Consider the following 17,660-nt stretch of genomic DNA (forward strand, 5'->3'; position numbering starts at 1 on the left):
CTAATCAGATTCAATGATCTATGCTAAGCTACAGCTAAAAGTGCTACCGCCAGACCCGGAGATCGGCTGAATGGATTCGAAAACAGTAAAACTCAACTGTTTAACTCTAGGGGAGTTGGAAAATGAGCCTATTTTCAAAAATAGTAGAGTGTTCCTTTAATAAAGAATATTTGTCATATGGTACATGTCCACATGACAGCTGGCGTACAGTTGCCTACAAAAATCATACAAGAATGAGAAAACGCAGCTAGATATATTGTCTTATCTGAATTTTTTTAGATTTTGCACAATTGAATGAAGGAGATGCAAGCAAAACTGTAAAAACACGAAAGAAAAATCACTTGCACTTCTAATGTAAAAAACTGGTCTCAAAGCCGAGCGGAAAACAAGACATTCTTTCAACTCAAAAAATCGAGACATCAAAAGGCCTCCAATGACAGTGACTGTAAACCACAGAACCCTCTTCAACTGCTCAAGACTGTGAGCACATCACATGCTCGCTCGATGCACAAACTAATTAAAAACAATCTGCAATGAACAGACCTCGAAAATCATTTTAACTCCCCTAAATGAAACCCGCAAATGCTCAATATCAGCTTAAAAAACCTAGATAATGCAAAGACAGATTCAGCAATAATAGGGGGAAATTCAAAGAAATACCAGGAGTCATATTTGAACCCAACAATAAACAAAAATAATAATGGCTATTTTAGTTAAAGTTTGACGACATTAAAAATTATATATAAAAATTATATTATATATTAAAATTATGTGTGTGTGTGTGTGTGTGTGTGTGTGTGTGTGTGTGTGAAAAAGTATTAAAAATAATTTTAGTTAGTTTTATCAGGTTTTTTTTCAGTCAATTTTCTTTATTAATGACATTGTCATAAAATAAAAAAGCCAAAAAAAAACTGAAATTCTATACTACTGTCTAAATAAATTAGAAATACAACATTAAAAACTAAAATGTATTGTTTCTTATTAAAATGTATTTTTGCTTATTTATGGGTCAAAGACGAAAAAGGGTTTAAGCATAAAAACAATAAGTGTAATACTGCTTTAATTCGTTGTTGTTTTTCCCCAAAAAATTAAAAAAGTTTTCTGTTTAATTTAATCGCAATTTTGTTTTTCCGAGCAAAAAATAAATATCATACATTTTTCCCTGATTTACAGAAAACACCCACTAAGATGTCATTCAGTGTAACATTCTTGTCAGGCATATTTACAACAAAAATCAATTTATGACATTAAAAGACTAATTACTTTCACCCCAAATACTAATTAGTTGTAATTTAACATTTTTAAAAATTTGCCACTATCCTAGGTTTTGCCCATTTGTCAGTAAGAATTTTTACTCATTTAAAACACAATAAAATTTAATATGCTCCCTTATTCTTTTATATATTTTAGTATGTACACGTCAGAATAAGCATGTTGTAACATTATTTCAACCAAATTTGAACATTTTATTCTCCAAAAACTTAAAAGTAGACACTTTACTTATATGTTTAATGTGCTTTCTATGGACATAAAATCTCTTTTGTAAATTTCTTTTGATGTGGACATCTTAATGACTTTGACCCTTATATAAAATGTATTTATATTAATTTTGAGATTTGCTAAATGTTTAGCATCATATAAAATGTATTTATATATACATTTTCTGATTTATATGATTTTCAATACTGTATTACAGTAATGATAAGTATACAAAAATTCTACAAAATATAATTTCTTTCTTTCTTTTGATTGTGAGGTGAAATATGTAATTAGATTCACCGTTATAAGCACTGACACTCATTTCTGACGACACGCTGGTATAAATAGCCTCTGTTGCACATCTGTGCTTGTTTGGCTAGCGCAGGCCCGTCGAGAGCTCCTCAGGGAGTCAAACGGGGGTCACAGCCCATCCACGTACGCAGCACCATCAGCCTGCTGTGTGTTTAAGTCAGGAACACTCCAGAAAGCCATCAGCACTTCCTGTACTCGTCTTGTGTGAGAGGACGCTAGCATTTGAACCAAAGCTGTGAGTTTGTCCCTCTCACAAAGCGACATTATCTGCTGGTGTTTTCCATCAGCTTTTTAAGTGGAGGAGTGGGAAGTGGAGAAAAACAGATGGATGGGCTGATGCTGCAGTGAATCAACAATTCGGTTTCCTCAATTCCTCCCTCAGGCTCCAAAGATCTGAGGAGAAATCGGTCTCAAATTAGAGCACTTCCGCTACGAGCACAGGCTGAGCGACAGGAAAACAGAGAAAGGGTGAGATGGAGTAGAAAAACTGGGAGAAAAGGATGCCAAAAGCTAAGACCACCTCTCGGGGCGGGTTTCAATGATGAGCTTAATGAAAAGGAATCAAGGGACAGTTCACGCAAACACCAACAATCTCATTTTGTCGCCAACTGTCATTCAAACTCGTATCGCTTTCTTCCGTAGAACACAAAAGGAGATATTCCTTTAAAGAGACATTTGTGTTGACATATTTAAATATGGCGCATTTAGGTTTATATCAGGTTTAACGTCATCAAATGCCAAACATCGCTGATGGTCGTATGTCATGTGGCTAAACGCATGGACGAATAAGAATTAAGAGCTGCAACCGCGGAGAAGACTAGAAGCGAATGAGCGTGAACTAGCCACCAATGTTAATAATCCAGCAGACACCGCCAAAACAATATTTATTTTCATGTGATGGCTGATAGTTGATGATTATAAAATTCTATACTATTCAGTCTAAAAGAACTGGTAATAAAACCCTAAAACTGAACAATTAAAAATACTACAAATGAATTTAGGCATCAAAAATGTTAAATTTGCTGAAGATTACATTTAATAATGTTATTAAATTATTACTTGTGCATGTTAGATGATTGTGTAGGCAATCTAAATGTAAAATAGAGAAAATTGGCAATAAATCAACTAAATATTAACAACGTTCAAATAGGGCTGCACGATTATGACAAAAATCCTAATTGTCGATTATTCCCTTGAAATTGTAATTGCGATTATTAATTACGATTATCACAATTTACATTAAATGATGTTTATACCATTGTTTGATGCAACTGCATGCCGTATTTTTATATGAAAATAAACAAGCTGTAAACACTCTAACTGAAAAACCTTTAGTGCTTTTCTATAGTATTAAGCCTCAAATGTCAACTATACATCGGATTGGTTTCTTCTTTAAATTATAAAAAAGTTAAAATATGAATGGTATTATAATGTTATACTAAAACTAAAATTAAAATAATGGGAAAAACCCTTAAGATAACATGTAGAAAGAAAACAAAACATCTTAAGCATGCAGAATAACATAAGTGGACTTTGAACGATTAATTGCCGCTTTGAACGATTACGTAATTGTGGCATCCATAATTGTAATCGCGATTAGAAATTCGATTAATTGTGCAGCCCTACATTCAAAGTTTTAGGTTCAATAGGATTTAAGAAAATAAATGTTTTTGTTTGTTTGTTTGTTTGTTTTTTCCCCCCAGCAAGGACACTTTGAATTGATCAAAAGTGACAGTAAAGACATTTATAATGTAAATTCTAATACAAAGAATCCTGTACAAAATTATCATGGTTTCCACAAAAATATGAGCAAAACAACTGTTTTGAACTATGATAATAAGAAATCTTTCTTACTATATTAATATATTAGAATGATTTCTGAAGGAAATGTGACACTGAAGACTTGAGTAATGAAGCAAAAAATTTGGCATTAATAAATAAAAATATTAAAAATAGAAACAGTTATTTTAAATTGACAATGTTTGAAAAAAAAAAAAAAAAAAAAAACTGGATGTAGCCTGTGTGAACAAAAGAGAATTATTTCCAAAAAAAAACAAAACAAACTTACCAACCCCAAACTTTTACGCAATATATATTTTAAAAATATTTTTAGCTATAATAGTCATAACCAATATTGGTATGGGTCATATGGGTTTTGAAATACAATACGTTTTTAGGTGTACAGTCACTTTAAGATCCTGTGCTTGCTTTCAGCAATGCTTTCAGTGTTTTACCGAGAGCTGACACGAGGAATCCCCACGACAGCAGACCCTCAGCACCCAAACTACAGAAAAACATCACCGTGACGCATCGAGAAGGACCGGTGGGTGTCAAAACCTAACTTGATTAAAAGAGGCTTGGGCTGGGAGAGAAAATTCCGGTTGAGTGTAACAGGAGAGTTTAAGTGCACAAAGAAAAGTGGAAGTTCTTTACACTGTGTTGATTGCAGTGTGTGTGTGTGTGTAGTGCAATTACAGGCTTTTCAGAGCACTGCCCGCCCAGTTGCTCGACTAACACAGAGAACGAGGGAAAAAAATGACTTTCCAAGCCAACTCGTCTGTTCACTCATATTTGGCTTCCAAACAAATTTTAGTAAAGTGTGTACAAATGATGGATTAATAGAAAAAGAGAGTAAAAGTGAGTGAGTGTGTGGTGGGGGTTACTGACAAACTCCCACTCAGCTCAGAAGGGAAAAGCCTTTCAAACTTCCCTAATCCTACAACCAAGAATGTCTCAATGCAAACTCAATCCAAGCTCAAACTTTCAGCGCTGTCAGATTTCTAGACTGGCGATAGAATGAGGAGGAGAGAAAAGTGGCAAAACTCACGGAAGAAGTGTTTGAAGAGGTTAGCCATATCCATTTTGGGCTATCCCAGCGACTCGGCACTTCCCTCTGCAGCTGTGCAACTATTCCATGTGAAACACCCTCCCGCGAGTCAACCGCTCTCCGCCTGCACAACGATCGGCTGCCTGACCATGTGACCAGTGTGGACCAATTACAATCAATCCCTCCTTTAGCAGGACTAGTCTGCCCCCCATACACACACAGGGAACTCATGGCGTCTATGGTGACTAGCGGTCAACCCTCACTGCCAATATCAGTCTACTTTAACAAACAAAACAAAAAAAACACAGCTTTTTATTCTGTTTTCACATTTTTTTTGCCTCAAATGATTGATATTCATTGACAGCAGCAAGTTTGCACAGAACGAGCCATGAACACCCAGTCTGTTCATACTAAAACAAGAACATGTAACATGTTTGGACATGTTATTAATGTGTTATTCTTTAAAGTACCATGCAAATACCAAGATGATTACCATATTTATGTACAGCATACTAAAATGCTATTAGCATCTGATATCAGCATTGAATACAGAAAAAAAAAACACAAACTTAATAGTTGAAGTAGATAATTAATATTAAATAGACAAGTTATGTAATTCAAAGGTAACAGGGTTGCAAATTTAGCCTCAATTAAACAGTCACTTCATAGGGACTAGCTAGTGTGTGAATTTTTATAGTTATTGATAAACTTATTTTGTTTGACAACCCTCTACATTGCGAGTAAATCACTCGCATATGCGACTAAATCTTCACTCTGGGCGACTAAATGATGTGTAATATTAGCCAATGGCTAATAAATTCTCAGATTTTACTCGCCAGTATGTGAGTTGGATGCTGAGTATATGATTAGCACAGATATACTCACAGAACACTCTGACTGAGCGCTTCAGAGTTTCTCTCTCCGTACGACAACAGATTTGCGGGCTTATTGTTGGGTTGTTATTTTTTTTGTAACAACTACGATTATTTGTCATATGTGACTCTGGACCACAAAACCAGTCATAATTCATTTAGATTTATACATCATCTGAAAGCTGAATAAATAATGAGGGTGCAAAAGTAAATACTGAGAAAATCGCCTTTAAAGTTGTCCAAATTAAGTCCTTAGCAATGCATATTACTAAGGAAAAATTAAATTCTAAATCTATTCCAGGAGTCCTTCATGGGGTCCAGGGAGGTGCAATATGACAGAAAATCTGTGTACTGCAAATGGCAGGGCTGGAAGGGCACTTAAAAGTGATGATGACATAAGCAAACACACGCACATAAACTTAAAACACAACAACAGACATATAAGAGAAAGCCTCAAGAACAGAGGCTGTGTGAACAAGCCATTTTCAAAACAGCCGCAAAGACAGCGATAGAGAGATCGCTATCAGCACGTACACAACTCTCATTGAACACCTCCGGCTAAACACAAGAACCCGTTCCTGATCCTGTGTACCAACAGCACAGACCCAACCTCCAGCTAACCACCACAGAAACGCTTTAAGAGTACACCGATGTGAAGATTAGATTAAAGAGTAAATATGCGTCTCACAGACGTGTGCCTGCAGTTTCATCAAACGTCACATCAAATATTTACTAGCAGAGACTGTCGCTTTAAAAGGATGAAAAATGTTAAAAACATAGACATACACATACGCACATTTATTTATTTGTATGGCAACATGCATTAGCGAATTTAGGGGTTGTTTACACTATTTTTTAACTAAAATCGTTAAACGATGCGTTTTGGTCGTTCATTTCAGGACAATGGCGTTTTGGGGGCATGAAAATGCAAACTTTGAAAACAGGTTTCAAATTGCAAGAATTGAAAACAATACCTTTATCATCATGTAAACTACAAAAACATGAATTTGTGAAAAGTGACATCATGCGCATAGTGTTTCTTTAAAAAGTAATAGCGCCAGCTATTGGCTTGGCATGCATAATGCAACATTTTTAGTCGGATCCATATGAACGGGGATCGTTTTGACAACACTGACCTCTGTATGCAAAATTTTCAAGAATGCAAAGGAAAAACTTCTGTTTTTAGTAAAATCGTTGTTGCGTAAATGTATCCTCAGATATAGTGGGTTAGTTGCCACATGGACGGTTTCTCAGCAGTGTTATTTTCATTAACGAATAATTTTCTGCATAATTTTCGTCAACGACATTTTTTCACAGATGACAGCTAGACGATAACGAACTAAAACTCTTTTTGAATGTCAAAAACTATGACGTAAATCTATTGATATTTTCGTCAACGAATAAAAATGAGACGAAAATGTTACGGAGGAATGATTTGGGAAGAGATTAATTCAGAACGAATCTGCTGCGTGGTTCGGAGGTTAGATGCGTACATATGAACCGACGGGACATAAGCTAACGTACACTTGCTGCACGTCGCATAAAATGTTCAAAAATGTCAATATGTGGGAGTACGAGAAGAGCAGACATATGGATAAATCTGACGACGCAAGAGAGAACTCAATTCGGTCCGGTTTTCTGAGCGCACACACTGAAGTAGCACCTCTCACACAGCACACAAGTACTCTTTCGCGTCTCATGAATGGAGTAATACACACAAAATGATGTCGAATTGTCCGTTTTGACGAGTATTCACATAACACAGTTGATTACGTCTTAAGTGAACGTAAACAGTAGGGAGAACGTGTATCAGTACATTGCATCCATTGCAGCTGTGCATTCGGTTTTAAAGGGATAGCTACGGTGGACAGCAGAGTTGTGGTAGAAAGTTCGGAGATGGTATTAAAGTAGCTCAGTTTAAATGTATTGTGTGAATTGCCCTTACTCTGGAATAAAGAATACGGAGTGTATATTTACATTAAGTTAAAAGTGGCTGTAAAACATCAGTTCCAGTAGCGCAGATGGATAAGTGCCTGCCCTTGGCTTTTTGACGCGATCGACCCGGGTTCGATCCCGCCTTTTGCCAAACTTTTTTTTTCTCCCTTTTAAAATCTCGTATCACATCGTAAAGGCCCTAAAGATTAATCTAAATTTATTTATAGAAATAAATATTTCTGCTTGAAAGAATGAAGAATGTGGTAAACAAGTTGGTATAAAGAATGCATAATTAGCCTATAAAACCATTGGTATTTCATTAAAAAGAAGACCATGTTCTTGTTCTTTATGAGAAGTGGTTTTATTTCATTTTAACCTAAAGGCATGTTGTGTGTCACCGCAGTTAAATCGGTGTCTATCATGATAAAACCTTAATATCAAACCTATATAATGAGTTTGGAAATTTTGGAGAAATGCTTAATAAACGCATTACACTGTAACTAAACCCATTAGATTTTAGCCGACTAAATTTACTGTAGATTTAGTCGACTAAAACTAAAAACAATTCAGATGACTAAAATATGACTAAAACTAAATGTAATTTTAGTCAAAAGACTATGACTAAAACTAAATCAAAATTTGCTGTCAAAATTAACACAGTTTCTCAGTAACTTTAAAGGGATAGTTCATCCAAAAATGAAATTTCTGTCATTAATTACTCCCCCTCATGTCGTTCCAAACCATGAGACCTTCGTTCATCTTTGGAACACAAATTAAGATATTTTTGATGAAATCCGAGAGCTTTCTGACCCTGCATAGACAGCAAATGGAACTTCCACGTTCAAGGTCCAGAAAGGAAATAAGGACATCATTAAAATAATCCATGTGACATCAGTGGTTTAACCGTAATGTTATGAAGGTACAAGAATACTTTTGTGTGTGCAAACAAAACAAAAAAAATAACTTTATTCAACAATTTCTTCTCTTCCTGTCAGTCTTCGATGCGTGTTCAGGAATGTACCACGATGCATGCAGGGTCAGAAAGCTCTCAGATTTCCAAAATATCTTAATTTGTGTTCCAAAGATGAACGAAGGTCTTATGGGTTTGGAACGACATGAGGGTGAGTAATTAATGACAAAATTTAAATTTTTGGGTGAACTAACCCTTTAAACTTTTGCATCAAATAGAGGCTTGAAAACCATGATGTTCAGTTAGAAAAAACTAAAGAAAGGCCAAAGAGCCTTGGGATAACATTACACTAAGATGCATTGATTTCCTTTGGACAGCTCTGATTTCACTCAAGCCAGAGGCTCAGAGCAGCACTTCCACTCTGGTGATTGTACTGAGGGGGGTCCAGAAGGTCTTCAGGTGTGGTAAACGTGGTCTAGTCTAGACAGGAACATGATGAGCTAATCTTTCAATCTCCTCCGTTTCTCTTTGTCTTGCTTATCTCCTGACACTACGCCTCACATTCCAGTGTCACAAACACTTCCCTCATCAGCATCTCAAATCCTCTAAACGCAAAAGAATTCAGCATGGAATGAAAAGTCACCCTTTATATTTTATGCATGCATGCTATTGACCATATTGTGAACGATTCATCAATGCATGCGATTCATTTTTTAAATTTTTTTTACCTCAATTTTTTATTAAAATATCAAAACCTAATCTTCTGGTGTAAGGGTAGGGTTTTCTCTGGCAACATACTGGTTTAACTCAGATGTACGTCACAGAAGAAAAGATCTGTTGCTACTTCCGTTACATTGCAACTTTAAGTACAAACACTAAGAGCATTATGCTTGATATCGCTGAATGTATTTAATGTTTTCATTAGATTCACGAGACTCAGAGATAGCCCAATATTTTGCACCAATATCAAAAAGAGAATACTGTATAAAAAGGGCAATTGTAAGATAATTATTTTTTTATTTTTATTATTATTTTTAGCGCTGTCAAACAATTAATCGCATCCAAAATAAATGTTTTTTGTTTACATAATATATGTGTGTATACTGTGTATATTTATTAAGTATATATAAATACAAACACATGCATGCATATATTTAAGAAAAATGTTGTTTATATATTAAAAATATTTACAAATATAATATAAAATATAAGAATATAAATATATAAATGCATTTACGTGTAAATATTTTCAAAATATACACAGTACACACACATATATTATATAAACAAAAACTTATTTTGGATGCGATTAATCGTTTGACAGCACTAATTTTAAAATTGGTAAACAAATTCTTCCCTAATTCTGTCATCACTAAAATGCATCACAACATTTTACAGAGTTGTATAAATATATATTTACCATTACTAATAACAATCTAATGAGAATTACTTACTGAAATTAATCAAAAACAAACAGCCTTGATATGTAAATACTATAAATAAACAAATTCAACAAATAATTTTCATGGTAAACAAATTCTTCCCTAATTCTGTCATCACTAAAATGCATCACAACATTTTACAGAGTTGTATAAATATATATTTACCATTACTAATAACAATCTAATGAGAATTACTTACTGAAATTAATCAAAAACAAACAGCCTTGATATGTAAATACTATAAATAAACAAATTCAACAAATATAGATTTTTAAACAAAAATATATATATATATATATTTTTTTTTTTTTTTTAGCATCACAGTACTGTGTAGTGGAATGTTTTTCATTCATTATAAAAATCATGCAAAAAATCCTAAATCAGGTCAATTAAATATGCAAAACAATTTATTGACGCTTTCTTTCAATTTAAGTCGAAATACAGTAGGGACAAGTTTTAATGAGATTCAATCCATTAATAAGCCTTTTGTGCTAATCTTAATGGATTTGACAGTAAACCAAACATGGAGCATGCACTGCAAACACAGTGTTGTCACTCAGAATTTTTAGATTCTAAGCAAACAAGTACATTGAAGAGAAAACTGGCTGAAAGATGGCCTTACTTTCTTTGATGTCAGTCAATGCATAGGCTACACAATATCATATGGCTTAGGGTTTAAAACATCTCTAGACAACTTAAAAATTACAAGAAACTTACTGTACCTGAAAAATCATTCACTGAAGGTGTGAGATTTAGAGAGCGAGCGAGCAGTTGAACGCAGGAGGTTTGTCAAATGAAAGCTACTAACTGTTCAGTACTGTATCTTCCTGTGTATCTCAGCAACATTATCGTGGTCAAAAACAAGACTCCTCAGGAAATGACAAGACAAATATGTCCTACATACTAAACCGCACATTACCCAATTAGAAGCAAATATATCTGGACCTCTTTAAAGCAGAAGTTTGTTTGCAAATGGTTTCGTTGCTCACACAACAGTGAAAATGATCGTTGTCATTACGGACTCACGCTCATGCCATTTCAACCCTTCCTTCTATATGCAACCAAAGTTGTTGCATGTTATTGCAGAATTAGAGCATAAATCGAGATTCTCAATGTATAACAACTTAAATTTGTGTCTGTCTTTCACACAAAGCTATTATAGGGCGTCAGAAGTCACATGGACTACGTTTAGAGTGTTTTTATAGTTTCTGGAGCTTGGTAACATTCTTGGTAACTTTTGTTGAATGAAAAAGAGTAGCCTGGACATTCTGCTAAATAACTTCTGGTGAATTCTGGACATTCTGCTGATAGAGGTTACATGGGTTTGAAGCAACATGAGATTCTAAATCTAGAGATCTAATTGAATAGCAACTGGGAGGATATTCTTGAGTAAAGCAGAAGTTGCGGCCTCACCTAAAGTGTCTTTGAGGTTCTTGACGATTGAGGCTTTCCTGGCACTGTTCTTTCGTTCAACGTAGTTAGATGGCACGAAGCCCGTCTTGTTGGTAGCATTTCGTACTCGCCACCAGGACTTGGAGTCGTCCAGGAGCCAGAGACGCTCGTTCTTCTTAATGTCCAGCTCCTGGTCCTGCTGGGCCATGTAATCAAACTTGGCGATGACAATCACCTCTTCCGTCATCTTGGATTTATTTCAACACTGAGGAAGATAATAATTGAATTAAGGTTACATAGTGGAAATTGAGTTTCTTTAACAAGTGAAAGCAATGATGAAAAGGCTCTGGTATTTAAGAAAAGAGGAAAATATCTTCCAATGTCCCATTTCAAGGTCAAATTGCTTTTTGGAACACCAACAGAAATCTTCCAATGAACTCCGTAAACAACTACTGACATTTGCCAGGAACAATCTGGAGTTCAAATGGAAGTAGTAGAGATGCTGATGTTCAATTGGATGACTGAGCCTGACATGATGGATCTAAAATGACAATTTTGGATTACAAAAACAACAACAGCGAACTGGAGAACAATCAGGCACTGCAGACCTTTGAGCCTAAAGGACATGAGCAGGTAGCGTTCTCAAGAACAGACCGACGCTGATTGGCCTGCAGGGCTCAGCTGTCAAAATGGGTTTACATCTTTGTTCACCTTCTCATGAACATCTCCAGGCCACAACATAGGTGACCTACTTCCTAAAGGTCTTTGGACTCGTTTTCATTAGTTACATTAAACAAATGCTATCCAGTGACAAAAATGTTGAAACGTTGTCCTAAACTAAGACACAAGGAGTGTCTGGACTAGGGATATGTCGGTATCAAATTTTCATGTTGCGATTAATTGCTAATGCTTTTATCACGGTATACGGTATTATCTGCCCATTACGGAGACTGCATTTAAAAACATAAGAGACGCAGTGAAAAGGAATAAACCTCTACAAGTTCGCGACGTGTTTTCTAAAAGTTTAAACTGTTTTAACTTTGCATGGCTACATCTCTTGTGTGAGACGCGAGTGCAGCAGTCATATTTGTCCGTCTAAAATGCGCTGAATATGCATCTGTGTGAATGGCTTGGTTTCGGTTTTGACCTAATCAAGATCTTCTCCGCATTGAGCTTCTATATTTCTCTAATATTTTGAATGCATAACACAGCAGCGGCGCTTCTCCTGGGCAAGACTAACAAAACATTAAAATGCAACAATGTTACTTACATCATCACCGCATCTTGTGCGCCACTAATGATGTTCCCTCGCACTCCTAACATTCAAATGCAAATGTTTATTTTAAATTCGACTAATATTATTATTTTTTATTCACAATCTCCTCATCACAGGCAGGCACAGCACTCAATTCAGCATGTGTTCGTGTGTGCTGTCTGCGTTACTCATAGCATGTGCCTATATCGAATTTTTTTTATATCGTTATCGAAGAAGGTGTACCGTCGATAAATATCGATACCGTTTTATCGCCCAGGCCTAGAATATAGGCACATTAAATACTCAAAAAAGCATTTGTTGCAACTGATATGCAGATTTGAGAAGCTTGAAAACACAATGACCACATCATTTGACTGGTTATATACTGTAAAAGTGTGAAATTAGCTTTAATTTCCAAGTCTAAAAGCACAGTAACAACATTTTGGGCAAAAAAGCCATTGTATTTTGTTAATAGTGTAAGGATGCATGAACTCAAACCAAGCGAAATGTACATGGGGAAAGTTTTCATATTCGCGCTAAATTCCCAACCGTATGGATTCCCACTGAAATGAAAGGATTTCTTCAACAAAAATTCTAATATCGAAACAAAACCTTGGCTATGTTTTTACTAGTTCTGATAATCCAAAACCCCTTAGAAAATGTTTAGCAATGCCCTAGCATTAAGGCTGGGCCAAAAATAATATCACAGTATTTGTTCCATATCATACAATATCAATAGTTTTATTAATTTACCATTAATGGGGAAGGGAATGCTTTCCACATAGACCTAGAATTAATGTGAACAAAACTTGTTTGTTCCCAATTAAGCTCCACAGAGTAGCTTCTTTTTAATTTAGAGCCCCATAATGTCCATTTTATTTTCCCCTAAATTCAGTGTTTTCCATTTTATTTTTTCTAGATTCTGTTTTATGATTTAAAACAAATTTATCATCAAAAATGGTTACTAATGGAATGAATTGATACAACTTTAATCAATCTTTTAAAATGTAATCAAATGAAAATCTAACAATTAATCTACAACAAAACATTGCATTACAAGATGCTGCACAACAGAACTAAAATATATTGGACGTATGATACTTCTTAAAAGTAATAATATTATTATCATTACTTTATTACATTTGTGCATGCAATAGTAATATATTTCTGTCACAATTTCTTCAAGTTAAACCAAACTTTTATTTTGACGTTTGTTCGAAAGATCTTTCGGTTTCAGTTGTGAAGAATGTTTTGGTGTGTAGGCCTATCTGAAACTTAAATCAAACTGTAAAGTGCTGCTGAAGTGACTATCAGAGCAGCTCAGGAGATGAAGTTTATGTGTTCATGTCCTCATATATTGAGACGCAGATGCTGAAAGCACAATGAGCATTGTACGTTTGAGTTTGTATAGACAAAACTGCACCATTCATTCACACAGAGACATGAAAAACATGCAGACTTGTTAGCCACATGCACTGTGGCTTCTGACTGGCTGCTGTCGCATTTGTGTGTGTATATTGCTGTATGAGAGCTTATCATCGTTATCAACATACATTTTCTCAAGATGACATCTTTATCGCCCAGCCCTACCTAGCACCCATCCAGCAATCATTACCAAACACCTAGCAAACAACCACTCAGAATATCACAATAACTGCTTGTGTATAAACGTCAGTATAAATGCATACCTGTGCTGCATCAAAGCTGTGGATATCTTAGTAGAGATGCTCTATGGCAGACCTAGAAAAGAAGAAGAAAAAAAAATCAAAGTTCAACAAAACAGCATGTTCACAAAGACAAACACAAGAAAGGAAAACAACTAATGGAAACAGACTGCAACGACTTTGGAAAGAAACCAATGCAATCTCCCATCCGAAGCGGCTGGCATGAATGCTGGCGACGCTGTTGTTGGACACACCCTCAGCAGTGTACAAAGGGAATGTACCACTGTCTACTCGCCAAAGACAGGCATCTCCCCAGCGATTGTGTGCCATTTGGTTAAATAAATAACTGATGAAGATTACCATTGTTTTAAGACCTCAACGCAACGACTGCCAGAGGACAGTTTATAGTCAAATGATGTCCGTGAAGTCAAAGCGAGAGATCACTTCCTCTAGAATGATGGCCAGCGATTGTCTATTGTCCAAGCATGAGTCAGGAAGATGGGGAAAAGGCAGATCCAAAAGTAGGGCGCAAACAGCGAAAGCAGGATACGCCGTTTCATTTCAAATGCATCGTACAGAATAACGAGCGCCTGGGTAGGAAAAAAACAATTTTAAAAGAGCGAGCGTGGCTTCCCATCTTTGATCCTGACATCATACCTGATAAACTGAAAGCAGACTTAAGTACAAGAATCGGAAATGCACCAAAGACGAGAACAACTCCTGAGGCCATGATTTATGTTACCACCATCTAACATTATTTTAACACCTTAAATATTTTACTGCTGTACAGTAGAATGTGCTAAGTAATAATAATATTCATACATTTTATTTTGAGCTTTATTTTTTAAAGGATCAATTACACAATTTTTCTTCCATGTTTTAGTAGACCTTTGTTGTGCAGCACTCTGTTTAGCAAAATAAATAAATAAAATATTTAATTTTGATTTGACATGCATTTTAAAAAGATGAAGTGCTTTAAAAGTTGAACTGCCTTGATTACCTCCGTTTTTGATAGTGAATTTGTATTAAATCATTAATCTAGAAAGATTTAAACACCAATGAATTTCTGAAAACAAACAAAAACAATTTCATAGGGCATAATTATTGTTAAAAATAATAAATGAAAAGGTTTTATGAATTAAATTGATTAATTTATTTGATATATTCCTATCAAAATTAATATCAACATTTTTGATTGTTAAACTTAAAATGGAATCCAGAAAATTATTAAAATAAAATGTTTTCCAAAGGGTCCTAGAAATGTAATTTTTGATCAACTTTAAAAAAATAAAATCTTGTTCAATTGTATACGTTTCATGGCTTCCATTAAACAGACATGCTTTCTGATTACTAAAAATAACCATTAAAACAGTCCAGCAGCATAAGTCCAGAAAAAAAAAATAGAATTTGGGAAAAAATAAAATGTATTTCATAGGGTCCTACAAGTGAAATTGAAGGCAAATGAAGTGAATTTTGGACATGGATGCATGCATTGCATTGCTGCCTCATATTTTCACCAGAACAAAGAATCTTAAGACAGCAGCATATTGTTTCTGACTGCCTATAAATGCTGCAGCTACGCACCTCGCTAGGTTTATGGAACAGATCAACACCTCGGTGTGAGACCAAATTGTCTGGTAACCAACATCTTGCTTCTGAACACCCCAAACAAGAATAACCCGAGGTGTTTTCTCAGATAGTGGTTTCTGCGTCGAATGATTTGACACGATAGCTTTTTTGCAATTGAAGTTCTCACACGAAGATCTCTAACGTGCATATCTCTGTTAATAAACTCCCCTGCATGGCTAACCAGATCTATTTCATGAGATCTATTACGAGAACTTCAAACCTCTAGCAGTTTCACTAATTAGATTAATGAATTCTGGGAGGCAAAGTTAACAACAGTGTGCAGAGACAGTCAGAGACACTCCCTAACTCTGGCAGACAAAGCCTACAGCCCATCGACTCCCACCGCATAGCTGAGTTCACAGCCAGAGAACACAAAGCGAAGGCCAATCATTCGCCACACGCTAATCTGACCATTACATTCTCCTTAAACCAGCCTTTTCTTCATCACTGCTTTCTCTCCTGTCATCTGTCTGTCCTTTGGCAGTCTTCTTCATCTCCTTCTAAAGGTGTTCCTGCTGAAAAGTCAGGAACTAAACATTGGCTAAATACTAGTGCTGTCAAACGATTAAATCGCATCCAAAATAAAGGTTTTTGTTTACATAATATATGTGTGTGTACTGTGAGAGTGTGTGTGATGCCGGTGAGTTCTCCTAGACTTTATTTCAAGAATAGAAGCAGTTAAAGTGTGAGAGTATACATACAATATCCATATGTATATAATTTTAATGCTATAGCCTTTGTGCATATATTTAAAGATGTGCATCTTTAAGCATGACAGTTGAAATTAAATGGTAACACTTTAAAATAAGAGTCCATTTGTAGCATTAAGATTAATGAAAGCTGTGTAAGTATTGTTCCTTGTTAGAGTGTGTTAATTTCAACATTTACTATTATTTTTTTTTTACTACTACTACTAGTATGGTTCAGTACTGTTTTTGTTAATAAAGCACTATTTTAGTTTTTGTTCAGTATCAATTTTAAAACTATCGGTTAATTAATCGGTATTGGCCAGTGTGGTCCAACCTAGCTATCGGTATCGGCAAAATCCACTATCGGTCGACCTCTAATATTAAATATATTTATATGTAATATAAATTATATGAATGTAAATACATGCATGTAAATACATGTAAATATTTTCAAAATATATACTGTATGTGTGTATATTTATATACATTAAAAATATACACAGTACACACACATATATTATGCAAACAAAAACGTTTATTTTGGATGCGATTATTCGCAATACATAATAGGAATTAGTCAAGAATTAGCCTACTGTTTAAAAGTTTGGGGTCACTAGCTACTTTTTTTTTAAAGAAATTAACACAGCAAGGATGCATTAAATTGTTCAAATGTGAAAGTGCACACATTTATAATGTTACAAAAGATTTCTATTTCAAATAAATGCTCTTTTGTGCATTCTATTCATTGTAATTTACCACAGTTTCCACAACAATATTAACATACACAACCATTATTTATTATTAATAATAAGAAATGTTTCTTGAGCAGCAATTCAGTATATTAGAATGATTTCTGAAGGATCATGTGACACTCAATACTGGAATAATGATGCTGAAAATTTAGCTCTGATCACAGGAATAAATTACATTTTAAAATTTAATAAAGTAGGAAACAGTTATTTTAAATTGTAATAATATTTCACAATATTACTGTTTAATGTATTTTTAAACAAATTAATGCATATAAATGCATTTAATAAATGCAATTAATGCATCTTTTATATACAAATATATAATTAGGGTTGGGTATCGTTTGGGGTTTTTTCGATACCGGTGCCAAATCGATCATTTTAAAATGGTTCCAGTGCCTAAACGTTGCCTGAACCGATACTGATTAAAAAATAAATATAAAAAAATGCCCCAAAAAATAATGGATTGGCCATTAGTACTATAAACACATGATGTCCGTTTCAT

The 17,660-nt window shown here is 34.8% G+C and overlaps 1 protein-coding gene across 3 annotated transcripts in view; it reads right to left on the minus strand.

Annotated features, from left to right (window-relative positions):
• Positions 1-17,660, minus strand: part of LOC107687508 (cytoplasmic protein NCK1-like) — a 47,293-nt gene that overhangs the window by 7,705 nt on the left and 21,928 nt on the right. Inside the window, exons 2-3 of one of the 3 annotated variants that reach the window (XM_016484869.1) lie at positions 14,113-14,164; positions 11,191-11,434 (exon numbers count right to left, since the gene is read on the minus strand). In XM_016484869.1, the coding sequence (XP_016340355.1) occupies positions 11,191-11,416 (226 nt within the window). In that variant the 5' untranslated portion in view covers positions 11,417-11,434; positions 14,113-14,164. Of the gene's footprint in view, positions 1-1,779; positions 2,185-4,618; positions 4,731-11,190; positions 11,435-14,112; positions 14,165-17,660 lie in introns of those variants that run through there. The other 2 variants (XM_016484871.1, XM_016484870.1) reach the window with 2 other exon arrangements.

Source organism: Sinocyclocheilus anshuiensis, unplaced genomic scaffold (genome assembly GCF_001515605.1).
Source record: "Sinocyclocheilus anshuiensis isolate Anshui unplaced genomic scaffold, SAMN03320099.WGS_v1.1 scaffold870, whole genome shotgun sequence".
Classification (NCBI taxonomy): domain Eukaryota; kingdom Metazoa; phylum Chordata; class Actinopteri; order Cypriniformes; family Cyprinidae; genus Sinocyclocheilus; species Sinocyclocheilus anshuiensis.